Source organism: Elephas maximus, chromosome 17, assembly GCF_024166365.1.
Source record: "Elephas maximus indicus isolate mEleMax1 chromosome 17, mEleMax1 primary haplotype, whole genome shotgun sequence".
Taxonomy (NCBI): domain Eukaryota; kingdom Metazoa; phylum Chordata; class Mammalia; order Proboscidea; family Elephantidae; genus Elephas; species Elephas maximus.
This window is the reverse complement of record NC_064835.1, coordinates 29,335,734-29,358,965: the sequence shown is the minus strand read 5'-3', so window position 1 is coordinate 29,358,965 and position 23,232 is coordinate 29,335,734. Positions and strand designations below refer to the sequence as shown.

At 49.4% G+C, this 23,232-nt stretch overlaps 1 protein-coding gene across 8 annotated transcripts in view; it reads right to left on the bottom strand.

Moving 5' to 3' along the window:
• Positions 1–8,655: 8,655 nt before the first annotated feature.
• ST3GAL4 (ST3 beta-galactoside alpha-2,3-sialyltransferase 4) overlaps positions 8,656–23,232 on the bottom strand; it is a 63,932-nt gene continuing 49,355 nt past the window's right edge. The window contains exons 2-11 of one of the 8 annotated variants that reach the window (XM_049857556.1): positions 19,221–19,296; positions 18,825–18,933; positions 18,310–18,390; positions 17,969–18,066; positions 17,699–17,759; positions 17,061–17,156; positions 16,761–16,950; positions 15,859–16,002; positions 11,359–11,502; positions 8,656–11,046 (exon numbers count right to left, since the gene is read on the bottom strand). In XM_049857556.1, the coding sequence (XP_049713513.1) occupies positions 10,960–11,046; positions 11,359–11,502; positions 15,859–16,002; positions 16,761–16,950; positions 17,061–17,156; positions 17,699–17,759; positions 17,969–18,066; positions 18,310–18,390; positions 18,825–18,933; positions 19,221–19,236 (1,026 nt within the window). In that variant the 5' untranslated portion in view covers positions 19,237–19,296 and the 3' untranslated portion in view covers positions 8,656–10,959. Of the gene's footprint in view, positions 11,047–11,358; positions 11,503–15,858; positions 16,003–16,760; positions 16,951–17,060; positions 17,157–17,698; positions 17,760–17,968; positions 18,067–18,309; positions 18,391–18,824; positions 19,297–23,232 lie in introns of all 8 variants that reach the window. The other 7 variants (XM_049857558.1, XM_049857557.1, XM_049857552.1 and 4 more) reach the window with 7 other exon arrangements.

The following is a 23,232-nucleotide window of genomic DNA, read 5'->3' as shown; positions in this document are numbered from 1 at the left end:
TCTGAGGTGGTGCACTGGGGCGGGGGGTGGGGGGGAAGGAGGGCCAGGCTGAGTACTTGGTGAACGCTTTGCGCACCGCGCCCCTCCTGCGCTGTGTGATCCAGAGCTCCCACCCACCCCTGCTTTGTGGACTCCCCTCCTGACCCACGGCACAAGCGGAGTTAATATAAGAAGTGTGAGAGCTCCTCTGGCCAGGGTTTGTTAAACAGTCACTGGACAGAGTTTTTGCTGGCAGGTGCAGGGTTGTAGAGTGAGGGGGGGCGTGTCTTAGTCATTAGCGCTGCTGTACAATACCACAAGTGGGCGGCTTTAACAAACAAATTTATTTTCTCACAGTTTAGAAGGCTAGAAGTCCAAATTCAGGCTGCCGGCTCTAGGGGAAGGCTTTCTCTCTTTGTCGGCTTTGGAGGAAGATCCTAGTCTTTTTGAGCTTCTGCTCCTAGGTGATCTTCTTGTGGCTTGGCATCTCTCTTCCCCCATCTCTGATTTCTGGCTTGTTTTTTAATCTCTTTTATATCTCAAAAGAGACTGACTCAAGATACATCCTACACTAATTCTTCTCGTTAACGTAACAAAGGCAACGCGTTCCCAAATGGGATTATAACCGTGGGCATAGAGGTTAGGATTTACAACACAAAATTTGGGGGACACAGTTCGATCCATAACAAGGGGAAAGAGGGTCAGGTCTTTAAGGTGATGAGACTCAGCTCGGCTGATGAATCTCAGGGGGCAAAGCTTGACACAAAGAACAATGGTCTGTCTTGTCTTGAGTAAGACTCCAGCAGCAAGAGGGAAATTACACCCACACCTCACCCCTCCTGCTCACCATCTGAGAATAGATGTTAGGACCAGGACTCCAACAAATCCATCCGGTCCTTTGGTTCCTGCAGAGCCAGGGGCAGAACCCAAGAGCTCAAAGTAAGCTTCGGGAACCCAAGGTTCTATGCCTTTTGTGATTCAACTTTCCTATAAGAGGAAAGGCGTTGATAGCTCCGTTGTGCCAGTAGGGGCTACATACAGAGTCCTGCCCTGTGTGGATGTGCTCGACTCAGAGGATGTGCAAAAACAGGGCTAACCAACCACCTAACTGATGCCAAATACAGCTAATGGGTATAGGAGTCACACTGGGCATCAGAGGGGTCATTCTAGGCCTTCTCTCCCAGCATATTCTGCAGAGGAAGCTCCCTCCATTAGGTATTCAGGGGAGGAGGATCCGTTGAAAGAGCCAAGACCACCAAGCACCCTAGCACTTTAAGATGAGATTCAAGTAATGTTTTTAAAATGATTTCCTTGGGTGGGAAACTTGACATAGTGATGACAGAACGGATGGATAACCAACAACCAGCCTGTTGCCTTCGAATAGATTCTGACTCATAGAGACCTTATAGGACACAGTAGAACTGCCCCCATAGGGTTTCCAAGGAGCAGGTGGTAGATTCAAACTACCAAGCTCTTAACCACTCTACCACCAGAGCTCCAAATGGATGGATAAAAACAAACAAACCAAACTCGTTGCCACCGAGTCAATTCCGACTCACAGCAACCCGACAGGACAGAGTAGAACTGCCCCATAGAATTTCCAAGAAGCACCTGGTGGATTTGAACTGCCGACCTTTTGGTTAGCAACTATAGCACTTAACCACTACACCACCAGGGTTTCCAATGGATGGATAAACAGGGGCAAATAGAAGTGTTAATTCAGAGGACAGGATTCAAATGGAGATTTGGAATCCAAATTGTTCCTAAGGCTGGAAGGTCCTCATAAGCTTTAGAGCCCCGTCCTCCAACCTTCCTTGGCAGCCCTTACCCATCACAGGAACCTTCCATCACAAGAATCTCATGCTGCTTCTTTCCATACATCAATTCCTTGGATGGGCCCCAACCCACAGCCTCTAAGCATAGCCTTTATAGCCCCTCCAACTCAGAGCAGTTTTGTGCTCCCACCATATTTCCTACTGCTTCAAAATTCCCGAGTTCTCTAGGCATCTTCCTTGCCAGGCCCCAAGATGAGGGTGTAGAAACTAATGAGAAATGTTAAGAGTACATCCAAAGTCCACAGCATGCTTCTGGCCAGGATACTGACCTCTGGCTTTTCGAGGCGAGTCTTGACAAGCTTGCCTTCTTCCCATATATGCGTTCCCTTTTCAGAAAAGCCCGTGGTGGGTGGCACAACTGATTTCTGGTCAACTAACCTAAAGGGGACCGGTTCGAACCCACCCAGCGGCACCACAGAAGAAAGGCCCAGTAATCTGCTCCTGTAAAGACTACAGCCAAGAAAACCTTATGGAGCAGATCTACTCTGTAACACATGGGGTCACCATAGTTGAAATCAATTCAACAGCAACGGGTTTGGTTTTTTTTTTAACAGGGAAAAAGGACCCAAGGCCATATGCAAAATGCCATGGTGTGCCAGAATAAGGACAAGATGCCTTGAGAGGATTTGCCTGTTGATTTCTCCTGTTTTTCCCCACCTTGGAGATGGGAGAAAGATCTACCTCCTAGTCCCACCCATCACCTCACTACAACCTCCCCCACCCCACTCCCACACATGCTTGTCTCTCATAAGAGGGTGGAGGTACCCATTCTTTCCTGGAACCCAAGATTATGGCATATAAGAACCAGAAGGGCAGAAAAGAAATCTGTTCTCCTGTAGAGCGGAATGCACCCTTCTCCCCACTGTGATCCGAGCACTCCCAGGGGCAGGATGTGGACTGAAAGGCTGAGCAGGAACCACCGGGTCAGCTGCAATCAAAGCTTAGGCTACGCGGTGCCCACGTCCTAAGCTCGCTCCAATATACAGCTGTAGCACAGACTTGGTGAAGAAGGGGTCGGAGTGACAAACAAGGTCTTGGTGGGAGGGAAGAACACAGAGGGAAACCTTAGGATGACCTGGGAGCTCCAGAGCAAGCACTGTGGTGTTGAGAGTATCCTGGCCTGAGCTCCATGCATCCCTCCGTTGTCTCCAGCCCTACTCACTTCTCAGGAAGGCTCAGAGATGCAGAGGAACTGGTGTTAAACAAAAAGACCCCGTAGATGACTAAGAATTTCCTGAAATAATTGCTTTACGTTTGTAGTCTTATTTAATCCTCGCGATTCGATTTTACCAAGTGTCACCATTTTACAGATGAGGGTGTGAGGCTTAAAGAAGCCAGAAGACTTGCCCAAGGTCACAGAGCTAACAAGCAGCAAACATGAGGTTTAAATACACATTCTTGGCACTCCAAATGTCTCATCGTACAGTGCCAACTCAAACCACTTTTATCCTAGAGTGTGAGTGAAAACAGCGGATGGTAAAGGCCACCTGCCAGCACCCATTCTGGGGCAGGCTGAGTAAGGACAAGCTACACTTCCACCATAAGTCCCGAAATGACCTGGAAAGACCACGACTCCCTGGGAAACAAAGCTATTCTGTGTATCAAACCACCCCCACCCCACCAAGGCCAGTATCCAGTTCTCTGAAAGCTTTAAACTTCATTATTGGCTCAGAGCTACTGGATGGAAGCCCAGTTTCTAATTCTCAGACTTCCTATCAGTCTGGAAAGGCCAGGGTTATTTCTACCACCTCGTCAACTTTCATGGCTGAGGAAGTTCTCCCACAGAAAGAGCTGAAATACCACATCATACCCCTGTGTGACCAAGCCTATTTACACAAGTCCTACAAAGGAATAGGCCTCAAAGATGCCCTGGAACTTCCTGAATGGAAAGGACCCAAAGAAATGAAGACAAACAAGAGGCAGTCCTTGGGAGACTTCTCAGAACAGGAGGAAAGGAGCCAGAAGGAATTCCATGTCTCACTTCCTGGAAGGGGAGCTAAACACTGCTTATGGCATTTGCTGCTACTGAATCACAACCCCTCGTACAACAGAATGAAATGTTACCCGGTCCTGCACCATCTTCACCGTCGTTGGTATGCTCAAATCCATTACTGTGGCCACTGTGTTTTTTGAGTGCCTTCCAGCCTAGGGCATTCATCTCCCAGCACTACACTGGACAAAATTCTTTTGTAATCTATAGGGTTTCTATTGCTTAATTTTGGGCAGTAGAACTCCAGGCCTTTCTTCCTAGTCCATCTTAGTCTGGAAGCCCTGCTGAAACCTGTCCACCATGGATAACACTGCTGGTATTTGAAATACCAGTGGCATAGCTTCCAGCATCACAGTAACACAAAAGCCACCACAGTACAACAAAGTGACAGACACCCTATAAAATAAACTATTAATATAAAAGCATACATATTTAAACAAGATGGACTGACACAGTGGCTGCAACAATGGGCTCAAACACAGCACCAATTGTGAGGAGGTACACAGCGTTGGCTGTGAGTCAGAAGCGACTCCATGGCACCTAACAACGACATCTTAATCTGCATAGAGATATTCATTTAAAATACCACTTGGCATGCCAGTTTCAAGAAGCATAAACATTTAGATGGAGACCAATGACATCTGAACTGAATCTTGAGTTTTACTTCCCCTTTAAGAAAAAAAAAAAAATTTTTTTTTTTTTGTTAAGAAGGCCTTTTAAAAGCCTGTTATCTAAGTTGTTTGTAGGAGACTTAACCACAAACCAGCCATTTGCAGCTTTAGCACCAGTCTTTGAGAGCACTGATAAAGAATCCTCTCCCGCCCCATAGTGAGAGTTGCTTCTCATTTCCAGTAAGACTTCAATCACCTTTTCCCTGCCTTCTTGATAGGTTTCAATCTTCCTATGAGTCAGAATCGACTGGATGGCAACGGGTTATCCAAGTCATAAATGGGAAGATGGGAAAATTTCAAGCTACTCTTCTTTCTAAAAATAAGGATTTGTTTTCTTAGATGAACAGATTTTTGTTGTGGGGGTAGGAGGACCATCAGTTCTTTGCCTCTCTAACTGCTGTTCTTCCTTGGTCATCTCCCACCCTCCTTCTCACTAATGGCTAGGTTAGGTCTGAAAGCTTTCATTACTACAAGTCTTTAAAAGGCCTTTTGTGAACATACAGGGGTCACAAGATACATTGTTGACTTGTAGTCTACACCCCTGGTTCCCTGTTTGCCTTTGCCAGTATCTGTCTGCCACTCCATGTTCCCAGTTCTCCTCTCTGAGACCATCCACTCAGCCCACCCACATGGACATCCTCAAGCCCTGGCTTGAAAGCTTCCCTGAACTGCCTGATCAGGGAGCCCAAGACACCCAAAAGCATCTCCTTCTGATGCTTCTAAACCTTATGGCCCTTGAAAATACGGCAGAATGCTATGAGAACGTTCAAATAATGCTCCTTTATGACTGCCTTCTTTGCGGCGAATTTAAAGTACTAATGTTCAAAGAAAGAGAAAGTAAGTGAAGTCTCAGGAAACATTTTCGGGTGGAGGGAGAATTGGGGCCTTCATTAGGCGGAGCTTCTCTGAAACCTACCCAATTGTGCAAAAGTGAAAGGGCTCCTCTGGATAAAAGTTGAATAGAGGAAGGGATACATCCCCTGAAGGTCATCCCCAATTGGGGAAAGACAAGTACCGAACCAACATCAAACCCGTCGGATCAATTCCGACTCACAGCAACCCTGTTGGACAGAGTAGAACTGCCCCATAGAGTTTCCAAGGAGCGCCTGGTGGATTTGACTGCCAACCTTATGGTTAGTTGTGGCTCTTAACCACCACACCACCAGAAGACAAGGACAGATGGACTAAATTAACGATACCCCCTTTACCACCTTCACAAGGAAATTAAAGGGCCAGGGCCCTGCTGCCACTGACTAGAAAAACTGTGACACTAACAGGCACTGCACTGGGAGAAATACTAATTAGAGAAGGCAGCAGAGAGACTGTGATATAGGTAAGGATTCAGGACTTCTGAAACAGAATTTTCGGGTAAGCACCTCCTGTCCGATCTTTAATTCTAAAGGTTTCTCTAGCCATTCTGCCATGCGAGGGATCCGTTGATGGAGCATAAATCCACAGAGGAAAAAAAAAAAACAGGACTGGAGGGAATCTCCCTACCAGACTTTAACTTGTACTCTTGTGATTTTTTTTCTCACCTAGAGAAGCTGTATGCATAATGAGGAAAAAAACACATTTTTAAGCAAGGAGGGCACTTAGGTGTGAAAGTTGGTAGTATTTTAGGAAGCCTCAGAACAATAGATTGTTCTGGAATAGTTTATTCAGTAATTCTAACTTCAGTTCTCTAGGGTTGCTTCAACATCTGAGCCTTCTCTCACTCCATCCACCTAACTCTACCCTCCCAGTCTCACAAGGCTTTTGAGAGGAAGCTATGGCTCTGTTGAATGGATGGGTGTAATTTAAATTGTCAGCATTCCCTGGAAACCTGAAATGGTGTAAGAAATGCCTCCCAAAGTTTATTTTTCCCTAAAAAGTTCTGTCAAGCCCTTCTGCACTATCCCTCTGGGACAGAACTATGTCTCTCCCGCTTGCTCCCAGCTCTCTGCCATCTGTTTAAGAAGTAGAATCTTCCAGTATATTTGGGCTTCTCCTCACTCTGACCTCTAACAAGACTCAAGCTCCATCTCTCCCGCCCTATTTCTTGAATGAAGAAGCCCAAAGATCTCTAACAAGAAAATTAAACCCGTCGAGAAAAAACTGGACAGGAAAACTGGCTGTCACCACACACACACCTCCTTAAACTTGTAAATTGGAAAAAAGATTTGATTTCCTGGAACCACATTGGGTGCAAAACCATGGGAATGCTCCGAACAGTTTTCTGAAGCTTAATAAAAGAGTTTTATTAAGACATACAAAGATCAGAGGGTTTAGAAGAGAGCTGACCAACTCTGAGGTTTAACTTCCCCACCTTAGTTTAGAACCTCCTGTGGTATACTGCATGCCATAGAAGTGAATAATGTCTCCCAAGAAACCACTTTCTCTAAGAACCCCTAAAGGTGTCTGAGTTCAACTTGAATGCCACTGCTAGAGAGTAGCTGGAACTCACTGCTTGTTCACGGTTCAAAGCCTGCATTTCACGATGTCTTACTTTCCCCTACTTAGCTTGTGGGTGATTTGAAGACAAAGACTTCTCTGTAACTAGCCATGATACTCAGTACCTGGGCAATATCTGGGCAAGTTTTTGGCCCTACCGATGTCCCTCACAAGCTTCATACACTTTCCGGTAATTTCTATTATGCAAGGCAGCTTTTCGATCTAATATTTATATCATACTTTACAAAACATTTTTACACCCATATTCCCATTCGATCCTTAAAATGTCGTTGTGCTATAAGCCTGCATAATCACCTTTTACACATAGCGAAGCAGAGGTTTACCCGCTCGTTAAATGACAGGACAGGCAATAGAACCTACAATCCTGCCACTGGATTATCGCGTGGACTACACCCTACTGCCTCACAGAACTGTTTCCAAGCTCCAATTTTTTGTAGGCTAGGCAGTCTTTGGGGGAAAGCACTGGATGTACATATGTCCTCCGAAAGTGTAAATAAAAACCTGAAGTGTCCAAACTTAAGGCACACTATGTGATGTGAATATAGTTGTTGCTGTTGAGTCGATTTTGACTCATAGCAACCCCATGTGTTACAGGGTAGAACTGCCCCATAGGGTTTTCTTGGCTCTAATATCTTAAGGGAAGCAGGTTGCCAGGCCTTTTCTTCCACAGCACTGCTGGGTGGCTTGAACCGCCAACCGTTAGGTTAGCAGTCAGTCCAGTGGAAACCTTTTTTCACCATCTATTTAAATTTCTCTTCCTGGGGCTAGGTAAAAAAATCTTGTCTGGCCCAGCAAGGCGGAGGAGCTGGGGAGTCACCTCACTGCTCCAGCGCTCAGTTTCCCCCTCTGTGGAACTGGGTGGGACTACCGGTGTATTAAATGGGTTAGATGGCGATTAGAGATCTCTTTCGCTCCACTCCCTGCTAATCTAAATCGGTTTCACCCCCGGGCCCCGGATGGGCATTCGAACCAGGTCACGTGAAGGAGGCCCCACAGGCATTCTGAAGACTGGGTCTAAACACTGGCTGGGACACACAGCGCGCACGGCGTGGGCACCGCGGGCAGGGGGCGAGGATCCCCGCAGCAGCCCCACTCGGACAGCGGGGAACCGCGGGCCGTCAGGGCCCTTCCGCTGCAGCCATCGTCAGGCCCTGGGCCGGTTACCAGGGAGGTGCGCGCCGCGGACTAGCCGGGGCCAGGTCAGCGCCCCAAGGCCTCCGGCAAGCAGCCGCCTAAGGCGCGGAGCTCTGGACGGCCCCGCAGCGTTGCTGCAGCCGCCCCCGGCCGCCCGGAAGGCGCATGCGTGGCCGCGGGCCGCTGCTGGAGGGGGCCGAGCCGGGAACTGCCCATGCGCCTAATTAACACCTCTCAAGGGCACTGGGCGATTAGCATGGATTTTACACCGAGGCTGGAGGGTTGAAAGAGGCTCAGGAGATCGCCCTGGAGTCTGGACTCGTAGAACGCTGGTTCTGGGTGCTTGTTAAAATTCCAGATTCCCGAGCCCCATCCCCAAGGGACCTGGGTAAGGCCCAGGGATCTCCGTTCTTAATCACAGCAGATAATTCTGATACAAGTGGTCTTCACTGCCTGGCCCCGTCTTGTTGCCAGGACTGTCGAAACTGGAGCACAGAAGCAGAGAAATGATTGGCTCAAGGTCTTGTGGCATGAAGTGGCAGAGCCTGATTTCTTGTCTCACATGCTAACCGCCCCCCCCCCCCCCCACCTTCCCCCGTTTTATATATCCCATTGCCTCATTTTCCGAGCAGGGCTTAATCAGTACCAGGCAGGCCAGCAGGCAGTTTTTTCACACTGTAACTGAAGCATTTAAGTCCTGTTCCCAGTACACTCAAGGACCCCATCCAACAATTCCACATCCAAGCTCCACTCCCAGCTTTGACCCTTCCCCAGGATTGCCTTAATCTGTCCAGGGGTTGGGGTAGGCTAGAGGAAGCTGTGCCCACCCCCTGAGCCAACAACAGCTGATTTGGGCGCACACACCCTCAGATCCTCCCAGGATGTGATCATGAAGGACTCTTGAATACATGGTATCACTGCAGAATCCAACAAGAATGTCAAATGTTCCTTTGGCTACATGCATGTCTGTGGATTTTGGGGGGTGTGACCCACCCAAGTGTGTTGGATTCTGGCTCATTCACTGACGGGCAGTGGCCCTAGTCCGGGACAGCTGGGTCATATATGCAGTCACATCCAAGGGGCTGGCTGGGGAAAGGGATACTCCCTTGCACACCCTTGCGAGAAGCAGCTGGGAAAGCATCAAGGGTAAGGAGAGCCAAGATCTCCTATAACACTGCCAACCCTGCTGGAGCCAGCCACGTTCCTCCCTAGGACAAAGCCTTGGAAAACAAAGCCTGCCTGTGGAGGGGAGGGGGCTCAAGGCTGCAGAAGCTTGGGCCCTATTTGCTTTCAGGGTCCCCCCAGGTCTGGGAAGACAGCAGCTAGCAAAGTAATTCTGCAGGTTTCCTAAAGAACCGGCAGTTCCACGCCCTGGGCTGGTCGTTATGGCCATTCTGTGGGATGAGGCTGGGTGTTCTCAAGGCCCTCCAACACTCCATCTACAACCATGCCATCTCCCTCTGTCCCACCCAAATCACTGCCCTTTTTTATCTGTCCTGCCCCAGCCTGGCTGTCTGAAAACCTCAAGGCTGCAACTCTTTCTGAGAAAGCTAGGAACACAGCCGCGAGACCCATTCCCCATGGGGGACTTCCAACTCTCCTTCCTGGCTCCAGACGTAAAGGAACAGCTGTGGGGGTGGCAGGCAGCCCAGTTGGCGGCTAAGCAGAGCCTGGGAAGATGGACAACGAAGGGGCAGGAGAAGGAAGCAGGCTGAGAGCAGGGCTGTTAGGATTCTAGAGACCTGGGAAGGGAACCATGCCATCCCTCGGCCTGACAACTGGCTGACAGGACTTGCCAAACCTCTCAGACGCAGCCTTGCAGCCCTACCCACTCCAATCCTGGCAGCCCGGGCCCCTGGCAGGGACTTGCATAAACTCCATTTTATGATTCCCACTTAATCTGGGAAGGGAAACTTGGCTTCCTTTGTCCAACCCCACCCCTGTCCTCAAAACACATACCTCCCAGCATTCAATTTCAGTAACTGAAGACTGGAGAGGGAGAGACGAAGGAAGTGGAGAGCGGGCTCAGCCACTCCCATCTTAAATCCTGCTGCCTCCTCGTGGCCCGGAGGTAAACCAGGATGCAGGGAGCCAGGTGGGCATTTGGCAGGCAGGGCTGTCGTGGGCACCATGGGTCATAATGCCAGGGTGATAATGCACCACTTGGCACCAGGCACTGTAGTCAATAAAGATTTGTTCCCTACATGACCATTCTCTGGACCCTGCTCAGGGCCCCACTGCCAGGAGAGGGGCCCCCTACTGTATCCGTGTTCGTGTCCTCATCACCCTGCCAGGAATACAGGGCACCATGACTGCATCGTTTTTAGGAAAAATAGTTTAATGGCAGGTTTGAAACCTCTTCTAGATAGGGCCCCCTTCTCCATAGAACCCCCCACTAAGGCTCTTCCCATACCTGCTGGGAGGTCGCAGCCCCTCTGGAGGGCCCCTGCCCCTCCTGACTCCCCCATCCTGCTGGGAGGCCTGCTCTGGGTCTCGGTCCTCATGGGCCATCACGTGTGTTTTTATAAAAAGTGAGCACAACAGTGTGCTATGCCCCTTTCCCGGATGTCATGGGACCAGCCCACAGCACCTTCTACCCCTTAATTAAATAGCCCGTTAAATAATTTCTTGGAGCTGGCAGACGGGATGCCACAGCAATAAGCCCTGTCCTGGGGCAGCTCCCACAGGCCCAGTGCCTCCACCCTGACTACATCTGGGCTATACAAGAGCAGCCCAGAGCACAGCTGCCTCTCAGCCCTGGCCAGTCCCAGGACCTTCTCCCCAGACAGGGGGAGGTGAGTCCAAGTGGATCACGCTGGCACCGGGCACCCCAACAGCCATGGATGAGGGGTCTTTCGCAGCACAGTGGGCAGACCAATGGGTACAGCTCTTGCCCAAGTCAGAAGTAAGTGAGGTTCTTGATGACTCCGATTTCTAGCATCCGCTTGATGGCCAGTGCCTCCTGGGAGACATTGTGGCCTGACCCCTGTGGGAGAGCCAAGGAAGCAAACTCAGGGACGCCAATGATCTCTCCACCCCCAGGAAAGTCTCCTTTCCCCTCCCTAGCGCTTCTGGAAACGCCTTCCCCATACTGCCTCTTAGAAGGAAGATATGGTGTGGCTAGATATGGAAGACCGTGCTCTGGTAGTCCATATGCCTTGGTTCCAGTTCTGACTCTCTGAATGACCTCACCATGAGCCACCTGACCCCTGGCACACCCTAACTCACCCAATGTTCCCCTGATTTCTGGTCCCCAGGTCCACCCACCCCACCCAGTCCGCAGGCAGGAGCCACTTACCGCCATGGACTTGAGTGTGATCTGCTCATAGTAGTGAATGGTCTGCTTCTTGTTGTAGACATCTGGGTAGCCAAAGCCAGCAATGTGCACCAAGTCGCAGAAGTGGAGGGCCATGGTGATGGCCAACAGCCCTGTGGTGGGCTTCTGGGGGACGAGGAATGGGGCAGGTTTTAGAGGAACCCTTGTTCCTTTCGCCACCTTCTAGACCAACGCAGTCCAACAGAACTTTCTACAAATATGGAAATGTTCTCTATCTGTGCTGTCCAAGACTGTAGCCACCAGCCACATATGGCTATGGAGCAGGTGGATAGAGCTAGTGTAACTGAGGAACTGAAGTTTTAATTTTATTTCATTTTAATTAATTTTAATTTAAATAGCCACATGTGGCTAGTGGCTGTCATATTGGATGGTGCAGCTCAACACATCTTGGGGAGGGATAGTGATGGCAGTAAGTATACCAATAATGGCAATAACACTGTCTATTATTTTTTGAGCACTTACTATGTACCAGACACTATGTTAAGTATTTCATCCCATCCTCACAAAAACACTCTGGGGAAGATACTACTATTATCTCCCATTTTACCCAGGAGGATACAGATTTACAAATATTAAGCAACTTGTCCGAGGAATGGAAGGTTTTGTCCCCCTCCTTGGAGAACCTTGGCTCTTTCAGAAGATCTCGGGGCTCTACCATTTACCGGCTAGATGACACTTTCTGAGGGTGGGCTCTCCCCTCTATAAAGTGGGGACATCAATTCTTTTCCTACCCACTTTATGGGCTGTTATGAGAGCCTTGGAGCTCTGGTGGTGCAGTGGTTAAGAGCTCGGCTGCTAACCAAAAGGTCTGCAGTTTGAATCCACCAGCTGCTCCTGGGAAACCCTATGGGGCAGTTCTACTCTGTCCTGTAGGGTTGCTATGAGACAGAATCCACTGGATGGCAACAGGTTTGGGTTTTATTTGTTTGTGTTTATAAGGACCTCACTTCCTCCATCCCTAAGCCATCCATGGGCATGGGCAGGCTGATATTCTAACCTCCCAAGTCTTGTGTTCCTCAGCTCCAGTGACCTGCTTTCCAGACGCTTTAGCTGCTCACTCCCATTTGGGAGCCATGCCCTAGACCTTGTCAGGCCCCTAATGTCAGCCTTCCCCCAGGGTCTCTGTCCAAGCTCTCCTATGTCTCATCTTTTGCTCCCTTCCTACCCTGCTTTGTCAACCATGTTGCTTTAACCACCAGCGCAGTGTCTCCTCCCAGTTCAGACCCTGCTGAAACACATGTCCACTGTCTCTAGCCAGCTCCGCCCAGACATGGCACCTGAAACCCAAAAAACTCCGCCTCCCCCCAGTATTCCCTGTTACTGTCTTGTCTAAGCTGGAAACCTAGAATTAGTCACAAATCTTTCAGTTCCTCTACAAATAGATGTCGTAGCTGGCAGAATTCTAAAATGATCCCCAGTGATACTTACGCTAGTATAACTTCCTCCCCTTAGGGGTGGGTGGAACCTATAAATATGATGAGATATCATTCCCACGATTATGATACATTATACATACAGCACACCTTAAGTTAAGAAGATTATCCCCATGGGCTTCACCTAATCACATGAGCCTTTAAATCTTGGTCTAGGGATCAGAGACAAAGGAAGTTAGATATCTGAAACTAAGAAGGGCTTGAATCTCTTGCTGGCTTGCAGGTGGAGGGGGGACATATGGCAAGGAGTGTAGGTGGCCTTCAGGACATGAGAGTGGCCTCCTGGTGAACAACCAGGAAGGAAATGGGGACCTCGGTTCTACCACCTCAAGAAACTGAATTCTCTAAACCAAAAGCAAAGAAGTTTCCTGAATAAACTGAACGCTTCAAAGGCCAGCATAGCAGGGGCAGAGGTTTGGGGACCACTGTTTCAGGGGAATCTAAGACAACTGGCATAATAAAATCTATTAAGAAAACATTCTGCATCCCACTTTGGAGAGTGGCGTCTGGGGTCTTAAATGCTAGCAAGTGGCCATCTAAGATGCATCAATCAGTCTCAACCCACCTGGAGCAAAGGAGAATGAAGAACACCAAAGGCACAAGGGAGTTATGAGCCCAAGAGACAGAAAAGGCCACATAAACCAGAGACTACATCAGCCTGAGACCAGAAGAACTAGATGGTGCCTGGCTGCAACCAATGACTGCCCTGACAGGGAACACAAAAGAGAACCCCCGAGGGAGCACGAGAGCAGTGGAATGTAGATGCCAAATTCTCATAAAAAGACCAGACTTAGTGGTCTGACTAAGACTAGGACCCCCGAGGTCATGGTCCCCAGACCTTCTGTTAGCCCAAGACAGGAACCATTCCCAAAGCCAACTCTTCAGACAGGAATTGGACTGAACTATGGGATAGAAAATGATATTGGTAAAGAGTGAGCTTCTTGGATCAAGTAGACACCTGAGACTGTGGGGGCAGCTCCTCTCTGGAGAGGAGATGAGAGGGCAGAGGGGATCAGAAGCTGGCCGAATGGACACGAAAATAGAAAGCGGAGGGCGAGAGTGTGCTGTCTCCTTAGAGGGAGAGCAACTAGGAGTATACAGCAAGGTGTATGTAAGTTTTTTATGAGAGACTGACTTGGTTTGTAAACTTTTACTTAAAGCACAATAAAAAAAAAAGTTAAAAAAAAAAAAGAACTGTGGGATCAAATTGACAACAGCACTCGGAAGATTAGATAGGAACCTTAGGGGGCAGTGAATTTATGTCAATGAGGAAGGAACAGCTCAAAAAGGAGGGTGAGAATGGTTCCACAACTCAAAGAATGTAATCAATTGTCACTAAAAGGTACATGTAGAAACTGCTGAATTGGTGTAAATAAAATTATATTAAAAAAAGAATAAATGTTGCTATTAAAAAAAAAAAAAAAGAAAGAAAGAAACGGAATTCTGCCAATAACAAGAATGAGCTTGGAAAGGAATTTTTCTCCAGAGCCTCCAGACAAGAACTCAGCCTGGTGGGCAACTTAATTTCAGCCTTGTGAGGCCCTGAGCAGAGAAACCAGCCGCATCATGTTGGACTTCTGACCTATGGGACTCTGAGCCAGTAAATGGGTGTTGTTTCAAGCTGCTAATTTTGTGGTGATTTGTTACGTAGCAATAGAAACCTAATAGCAATAGAAACCTAATACAGATGTCACATCCATCCCCTCCTTTCCCTTCCCACTGCCAGGAGCTGGGTTCAGGTCCTTACCTTCGCTTCTCCCCCTCTCCAGCACGATACTCCTCAACTCCATCTGCACTAGAACAGCTCAGTTCTTGACAACTGGAATGGCTTTCCCCAATTCTCCGCCTGATGAACCCCACAATTCCTCAAGACCCACCCCTACTATTGTCCCCTCCAGGAAGCCTTCCCTCTGGGAAAGCAGAAGTCTGTCCCTCCTCCAACATCCCTCAGGCCTGGAACAACCCTCTCTTGAAGTATTTCTTCACTGGATAGTATAGCCAGTTTGTTTACTCTGCTAGACCGGGCTTCCTTAGGGCAGGGAGTTTTCTTATTCCTTGCATGCCGACTTGGGGCCTGACATTGAGCAGGCAAAAGCAGGGATTCAAACTATGTTTGTTTAACGAAGCTGAGTAACAATAGACACTAAAGAATAAAAATAATTTACCCAAAATTTGGGAATACAACCTTTCGGCTGGTAGCCAAGTGCTTAACTGGCTGCACCATCTAGAGACTCCTATCCCTACCATATGATGAGAAAACCAAGGATCCAAGCGATTGACTTGCCAAAGGCCACACAGTAAACACCCCAGCCAAGAGCTGTGTCTACAACTGCTAGCGTACCTCTTTCCCCTGTCCTACACAGGGTCTCTGAGGGGTTCAAAGGTGGGTGTGAAACTGCTTGGGAAGCTGCAAAGTATGTTAAAGACCACCAGCTGAAGACCACTAGAAGCTGAAGCTGAAATCATAGCTTGTGAAATTGAACCATGAAACACAGAGTTGACAGACCATACGAAACCATAGCATGAAAGGTACACGATTTGAGCTCAAACTCATTTAACTCATTCAGATCAAAATGTTCTGAGATAAGACCATAGATAAACTGATCTAATGATCACTTAGTCCTGGGCTCACTGTTCTAAGGATAAGACCGCTGACCACTGACTGTTTCAGCAACTCCCAGTTTACAAATTCCAACCAATACCTGCCCAAAATATCCTCTAACCCCAGACCCTGAGCCCTATACATACGCTTCCCTAACTCCCCACTTTTGAGATGCCCCAGGGTTCTCAATATCCTGTGTTTTCTCTTGCTGCAGCAAGCTAATAAACCTAACTTGGATTACACGCGTGTTCCGGAAGGTTGGTCAGCCTTACAGGTGTTATTCAAATGCAAGTTGCTGTTTCTATTATTATTCTCCCCTCTCATGGAGTTCTCTACCACTTTCTAAGTCTCCAGGGAAGTGCCACCTACTTCCCACCCAGGACTCCAACCCCCTGGCCTGGTTTCCTGTCCCCAGCCCCTCATCACCTGCTTAATTTTGCGGGGCTGTTGCATTGGCAGGCTCAGCAGTCTGTCAGCTGCAATCTCCATGAAGAAGGGGTTGAGAATCCGAATCTGCTTCGGGCTAACTTCCCAGATGAGGGGAGGCTGCTTCCAGAAACCCTTTCGCACCTAGGGGGATAGGGTTGGAAGGGAGAGATGGGAGTGATGACCTGTTTCCGATGTCCAGCCTGGTGATCCTCAGTCAGGAGTCCTCAGGAGTGCAGAAGTGAGAGGAAAGGTGGGTGGGGGCCAATACCAGAGAAGGGAAGCGACCAGAGGAGCAGACCAGGGAGAGAGATGAGAGGGTGCCCCCTGGAGGAGGCTAGGTGACAAGGTTTGTAGAGTGTGGGATCCAACCATTCCCTACTCCAAGGCTATTCCAACAGGGAGAAGGGATTTGAGATAGGCTCTTTGGGCACTTGGCAAAACAATCCAACAGTGACCAGATGACAAAGAGATGTAGTGGAATCTTTCTGGGAGCCACCTGGAAGGGCACAGACTGCTACTGTTTTAACTCACCCCCTGCCTGGAGGTGACTCTGGAGGGTCTCGTGACTCCCGTTCCTCACAGGTAAATACATATTCTGACCTCTTCCCTGCCCCTGACAGGCCTCAAGCCTGGAGTGGCCATTGGGGCTAAGGTGGTCAAGGTCCCCATCTCGGTGTTCCCCTGGGCTGCCACTGCCTGACTCCCACAGGCTCTCGTGCCCTGGCTGCTGGGCACCTTACGAGAAGCCCTGCAGAGCCCCAGTCTTGGAGGGAAAACACGGGCACTTCTGGGAGCCAAGCTCACGCCTTCCCCTCACCAGCTCTTTAGGAGTACAGGGCAGACCGGGGCAGACCGGGAGTGCATGTCCTCACCCCAGGCCTCTTCTCTCTACCACTTACCCGCTTCTTGTCACTCAGGATGGTCTCAATCCAGTGGAAGTCCATCGCCTTGAATGCTACCAGGACCAGGAGTGTATCTGGGTTATTCTCCACTTTGGGATTGAAGTGGGCAGATTCAGGGTAAAAGAGACGCATGGTGGTCTTGGAGCCCACGTCCCCCTCGTAGCCAGCCACTGGGGCGTTGTTCAATCTAGAAGGTGGGGAGAGGAATGCCATCACCTAGAGCACTGCTGGGCCTTGCCCACTGTCCAAATCCCAAACAGCTCCCAAACAGAGGAGGGCAAGGGCACCCATACAGACCTGATGACCACATCGTACTTGTTGATGGCCTCTCCCAGCGAGCTGTTCCGTAGCCGGTGCCCGTTCCCCACCACCACGCAGCGGCGGCACTTCAGGCTGCCATGGGAGGAGGGAACGTGAGGCTCAGAGGCAGCCCCTGCTCCACTCACTCCATTCCCACTGCCCTGGTTCTGTCTGCGGCCTGTCTCGGGGTCCCTTCCTAGGCCCCCCTCAACCTCTGGTCCCCATGGACCAGGGCGCTCCAAGTGGTCCTGCTGGCTTTGTAGCCCTGGGCTTTAAAGGGCGGGGAAACTGAAAAAGTATGGAAAAGAGAGAGGAGAGAGGGGAAGACACATGGCCGTACCAACAAGAAACCCGAATTCAGAGGGCCCTGCCTGTTGCCCAGTCATGCCTATTGCCATGGTGATACCCTTAGCAGCCTCTGCCTGCTCCAGCACCCAGATGCCCAGGCTGCGTTGCCATGGGGACTGGAGTACCTGGATCCCCTGGAGATAGGCAGGCTACGAAGAAGGGTCAAAACTGGCCACAGGGGGCCAGAGACAAGGAGGCTCACTGGGATGGATCCAGGCCGTGACTATCGCACACCGGGCAGGAAGAAGAGAAGCGGTCAGACTTAAAGGGAGGAGCGTTTTCCTTACCTCTGGATGCTCTCCGGCATGGCGTAGCTCGTGATGGCTAGAACCCGGAGAAGCAGGTCTTCTACAGAAAGAAGAAGGTTGGAAGGGTACTGATGCTAACAGCCCACGCACCCTCCATTGCTCTGCAGAGCCTCGGCTGCTTCTTTCCTGCCCTGCCCTGTACCTGAGCCTGGCTCAGAACTAGGGTACTGGGGCCATGAAGAACAAGGAACAAGAAGCAATATAGCCAAGGATGATCCATCACTCCTACTAAGCTGGGTGGGTGCTTACCGCTCCCCTTGGTCCCATAGGGCAGCTCATAGGCAGAAGGTGTCTTGACCCAGAAAAAATCCTTCAGCTGCAAGAAAATGGGCTGATCTCGGGAGTAACTGCACCGAGGTGAAAGCAGGATGGGGAAGAGGAAGGGATTAGTTCTGATGCCAGGATCAGGCCCACGCCCCTGACTAACATATGTCCATATCCAAGGGTCTCCCATTCCTCCCTGGCTTCACCCAACCCGAGACCACCAACCTGCTCCCCTCCCTCCATCTAGCCTGGATGGAGGCCCCACCCTAAGAGCCCCTCAGTACCAGCTCACCCCATGCCCTGGCCTCCACCTCATCCTCACGTACTTGCCAAAGATCTTAGAGGCCTTCCTCTCCGCCTCACCCTGGAGGCATGGCTCCCTTTTCTCTGGGATGGGAAAATAAAAGCTGGAGACAGACAGGGAGGGGAGCGAGGGCAACAGTCAAACCTCAGCAGCCCAGGGGCCATCAGCCCAGCAGCCTCAGCCTTCTCCAATGGCACAAGGGTCCCAAGGTGCTGGAGAGGGACCTGGGGACTGAGTCTACTTGCGTGGTGGGTCATCTCAACCCAAGTTCCACTTTGAAGCCAAATCACTGAGAATCCAGCTCTTCCTTCACTTGCACCCCTGGGTGAGGGCTAGGGGAGTCATTCCAGACCCTACCCTCCAAGCCCCATCTACCCTCACCTCCATCCACAGGAGCCCATGCTAGTAGCTGAAGGGGCGAGGTCAGGCCCTGGCTCTCCCTGCTCCTCCTGCCCGACTTAGGCCCCCACCCTACAAGGCTGAGGTCTAGAAAGCCCATCCCTGAAAAGAATCAACAGACATGGAAGATGAACTCACAGCTCAATGTACCTGTCTTCTCGGGAGATGGAATACCACACCATGACGACCAGGACCAGAGCCAGCATGGCCAGGAGCTTCCAGCCTGCAGAGCACATGCACAGAGGAGCTAGAGACAGACACAGGCAGGGACAGTCCTGGTTCACCACATTCTCACCTGCCATTCCGGGTTCCTCCAACCCCAACTCCAGCAGACCCAGGCCCAGGTTTTGTTCTGGCTCTAGCTTTTCAGCATAGGGCTTGGACCTGAGCATTCCCATTGTCCTTCAAAATGAAGAGCCGGATCTCTGACTCCCTATGTGTCCCCCCACAGTCCCAGGGGTCACAGGATGCCATTAAAGACTGCTTCAGGAAGGCCCATCCTCCAGGGTGAGGGAACACTTGGACCACACTCACGGGACTTGCTGGTCATGTTTTTCAGCGGGTGGCTCGGTTCCTGGGGAGAGCTGTCATCCCGGCTGCCTCCGGCCACCTAGGAGGTAGGAGTCAAAGGTGTGTGTCTGGTTGGTTCCATAAATACTCCCGCCTAGACAACCGAGCAGAACACACCCACGACCCACCCCTTCCCTCCTCCAGAAATCACGAAGCTGCTCCACCGGGCACAGATCCAGGGAGAGGCCTTTTGCACCCTGATGTCCTCCTAGCCCCTCCAAAGGCAGCATCCAGGATCCAGGGGGGTCCCAGGACTGAGAAAGGGAAGCCAAGTTTCTACCCTGCAAGGATTAGGCCCCCAGCTTATTCCAGCTCCTCTGGCATTGTCCCCTTACCTGTCTCCTTCCCCATTTGACATAGGAAGGCCATCTTCAGGGGCAGACGGGCACCTCTATGCACTTTTTACAAAAAAGTTTAACTGTGTAAAGGCTTACAGTTTTACCCAATGACGTCTAGTTCTTCCCCACCTTCCAAGTCAGCATACCCTGGTCTGGATACCACCCATCTCTTCATCAATCTCCCAGGACTCCAGCCAAACAGGTCTGCACAGGCCACAGACCAGGGGATATGGGTGGGGTTACAAGATGGTCCCTGGGGCTTCCTCCAGCCCTTCCAGCTCTGACTAAAGGCAAACACCCAAGGGTGTGGGGGAAACTAAGAGAAGAAAAGGTGTTTGGATGGGGAGTGTCTTAGTTATCTAGTGCTGATATAACAGAAAAACCATAAATGGGTGGCTTTAACAAACAGGAATTTTGTTTCAGGAGGCTAAAAGTCCAAATTCAGGGTGTCGGATCTAGGGGAAGGCTATCTCTCTCTGTCAGCTCTGGAAGAAGGTCCCTGTTTCTTCTGAGCCTCTGCTCCTGGGCGACCCTCATGTATAGCTTGGCATGTGTCTTCCCCCCATCTTTGCTTCCTTGTTTAAATCTCTTTTATATCTCATAACCCATTAACCATTGCCGTGGAGCTACGCTAATTCTGCCTCATTACCATAACAAAGAACCCATTCCCAGAGGTGATTATAACCACAGGCATAGAGGTTAGGATTTACAACATATTTTAGGGGGGACACAATTCAATCCCTAACAGGGAGCAAAGGGAGCTGGAAGGGGAGACCCGTGCAGGTAGGGGCAGGTGGCAGAGCTGCTACGTGAAACAGGCAGAGGGGTTTCTAATCAAGAGTCAGCCATGGCCATGCTTCTGAGTCGCCAGGAAGAAATTTCTTCAGTTTCCACAGCCACACAAAGGGGCAGGAAGACACCACCAGGCCAGAGTGTTCCATCCACATCCTGTTTCCCAGGTGCCCCTAATCATAAGAATCATCTGGGCTGCTTCCTAAAATACGTCAGTCCGGGGCACACCTGGTCAGGACCGGGCAAGGCCAAGCAGTTCCACAAGCAGCCCAGGTGATTTTGGTGATCTAAAATGGGGGGGCGGGGGAGGAGGGGAGTGGAGTGCTGGTGTTTGTGCTCTCCGGGGAATAAATGAAAAACCTCAAATCACTTCTCAGCAGGCAGCATCCGGACTGTTGTTGTAAGGTGCCATGGAGTCAGAATGAAATACTGCCCGGTCCTGAACCATCCTCACAATGGTTGCTATGTTTGAGCCCATTGTTGCAGCTACTGTGTCAATTCATCTTGTTGAGGATCTTCCTCTCTTTCATTGACCCTCTATACAAAACATAATGTCCTTCTCCAGTGACTGGTCCCTCCTGATAACATGTCCAAAGTACATGAAACAAAGTCACACCATCTTCACTTCCAAGGAGCATTCTGGCTGTACTTCCTCCAAGACACATTTGTTTGTTCTTCTGGCAGTCCATGGTATATCCAATATTCTTCACCAACACCACAATTCAAAGGCAATCAATTCTTCTTCGATCTTTATTCACTGTTCAGCGTTCGCATGCATATGAGGTGACTGAAAACACCATGGCTTGGGTAAGGATCATCTTAGTCCTCAAGTGACATCTTTGCTTTTTAACACTTTAAAGAGGTCTTTTGCAGCAGAATTGCCCAATGCAATACATCGTTTGATTTCTTGACTGTTGCTTCCATGGCTGTTGATTGTGGATCCAAGTAAAACTTCAATCTTTGTTTATCATGATGTTGCTTATGGGTCCAGTTGTGAGGATTTCTGTTTTCTTTATGTTGAGGTGCAATGCACACTGAAGGTTGTGGTCTTTGATCTTCATCAGCAAATGCTTCAAATCCGCTTCACTTTCAGCAAGCAAGGTTGTGTCATCTGCATAAGACAGGTTGTTAATGAGCCTTCCTCCAATCCTGATGCCTCGTTCTTCTTCATATAGTCCAGCTTCTTGAATTATTTGCTCAGCATACACTGAGTAAGTATGGTGAGAGGCTACGACCCTGACGCATACCTTTCCTGATTTTAAACCACGGAGCCCTGATGGCACAACTGTTAAGAGTTTAGCTGCTAATCAAAAGGGGGTTTGAATCTACTAGCCACTCCTTGGAAACCCTATGGGTTTTGGTTTGGTTTTTAGTATCCCCTTGTTCTATTCTAATGACTGCCTCTTGGCCTGTGCACAGGTTCTGTATGAGCACAATTAAGTGCTCTGGAATTCCCATTCTTCATGATGTTATCCATAATTTGTTATGATCCACACAGTTGAATGCCTTTGCATAGTTGATAAAACACAGATAAACATTTTTCTGGTATTCTCTGCCTTCAGCCAAGAGCCATCTGACATCAGCGATGATAGCCCTCATTGCACGTCCTTTTCTGAATCGGCTTGAATTTCTGGCAGCTCTCTGTTGAAGTACTGCTGCAACTATTTTTTAAATTATCTTCAGCAAAATTTTACTTGTGTGTGCTATTAGTAATTTTGTCAATAATTTCCACATTCTGTTGGATCACTTTTCTTTGGAATGGGCACAAATATGGATCTTTTCCTGTCGGATGGCCCAGTAGCTATCTTCCAAATTTCTTGGCATAGAAATTTAAGCACTTCCAGAGTTGCTTTTGTTACAAATCCTAAGTCAATTATCCCAAAACAAAAGCCTGAACACTATCCTATTACTGAGTCAATACAGTGCTCCCCGGGGGGCATTCCCAGGCTCCCCTCTGCTGCACAAACACTGAGCAGACAGAGAGAACAGTGGGACAGGGCGGGCGGGAGTGGGTCAGTAGCACCCATCTCAAACTCCAGTGGGGAGGTAGGATGGCCCTGCTCAGCAAAGAATAGTTACAGATTTGGAATGAGAAGGCCCAAGTTAAAGCCATGGTTCTAGTAACTCCCCTGACCTCCCCCCCTAAGTGAATTGCTTTCCCTGCTCATTCACAGCAACCTTGACATCATTCCCCACCACCTGGCCCTGTCTGTCTCCTTCATAGCACTTCTCCGGATCTATGGATCTGTAATTAGCTTCTTTGCTTATGTTTGCCTTCTATCTCTCTCCTTAGACTATAAGCACTAGGAAGGTAGCAACTGGATCTGTCTTGTTCTTAGCTCTTGCTCCAGCACCTAGCACATGGCCTGGCCAGCATTCATGAAGTATTGAATGACTAAGGCTGTGTTACCTGGAGTCACTTCGCCCTCTCTGACCCTCAGTTTTCGCAGCTGTTACACTGGGAAGTTGGTCTATTAGATCCTTGCTGTGAAAAATACTGGCGCAGTGGTTAAGAGCCTGGCTGCAAACCAACAGGTCAGCCATTCAAATCCACCAGCTGCTCCTTGGAAACCCTATGGGGCAGTTCTGCGTCCTATAAGGTCGCTATGAGTCAGAATCGACTCGATGGCAATGGGTTTGGTAAAAAATATATTTATCGGTATGATATCAACTCTGTGACATTCTGGAAAAAGTAAAACTACAGAGACAGGGAAAAGATCAGCTGTTTCAAGGGGGCAGGGGCTGGAAGATGAATAGGTGAACACAGCATTTTTTGGTCTGTGAAACTATTCTGTATGATGCTGTCAGGGTGAACACGTGACATTATACATTTGTCGAAACCCATA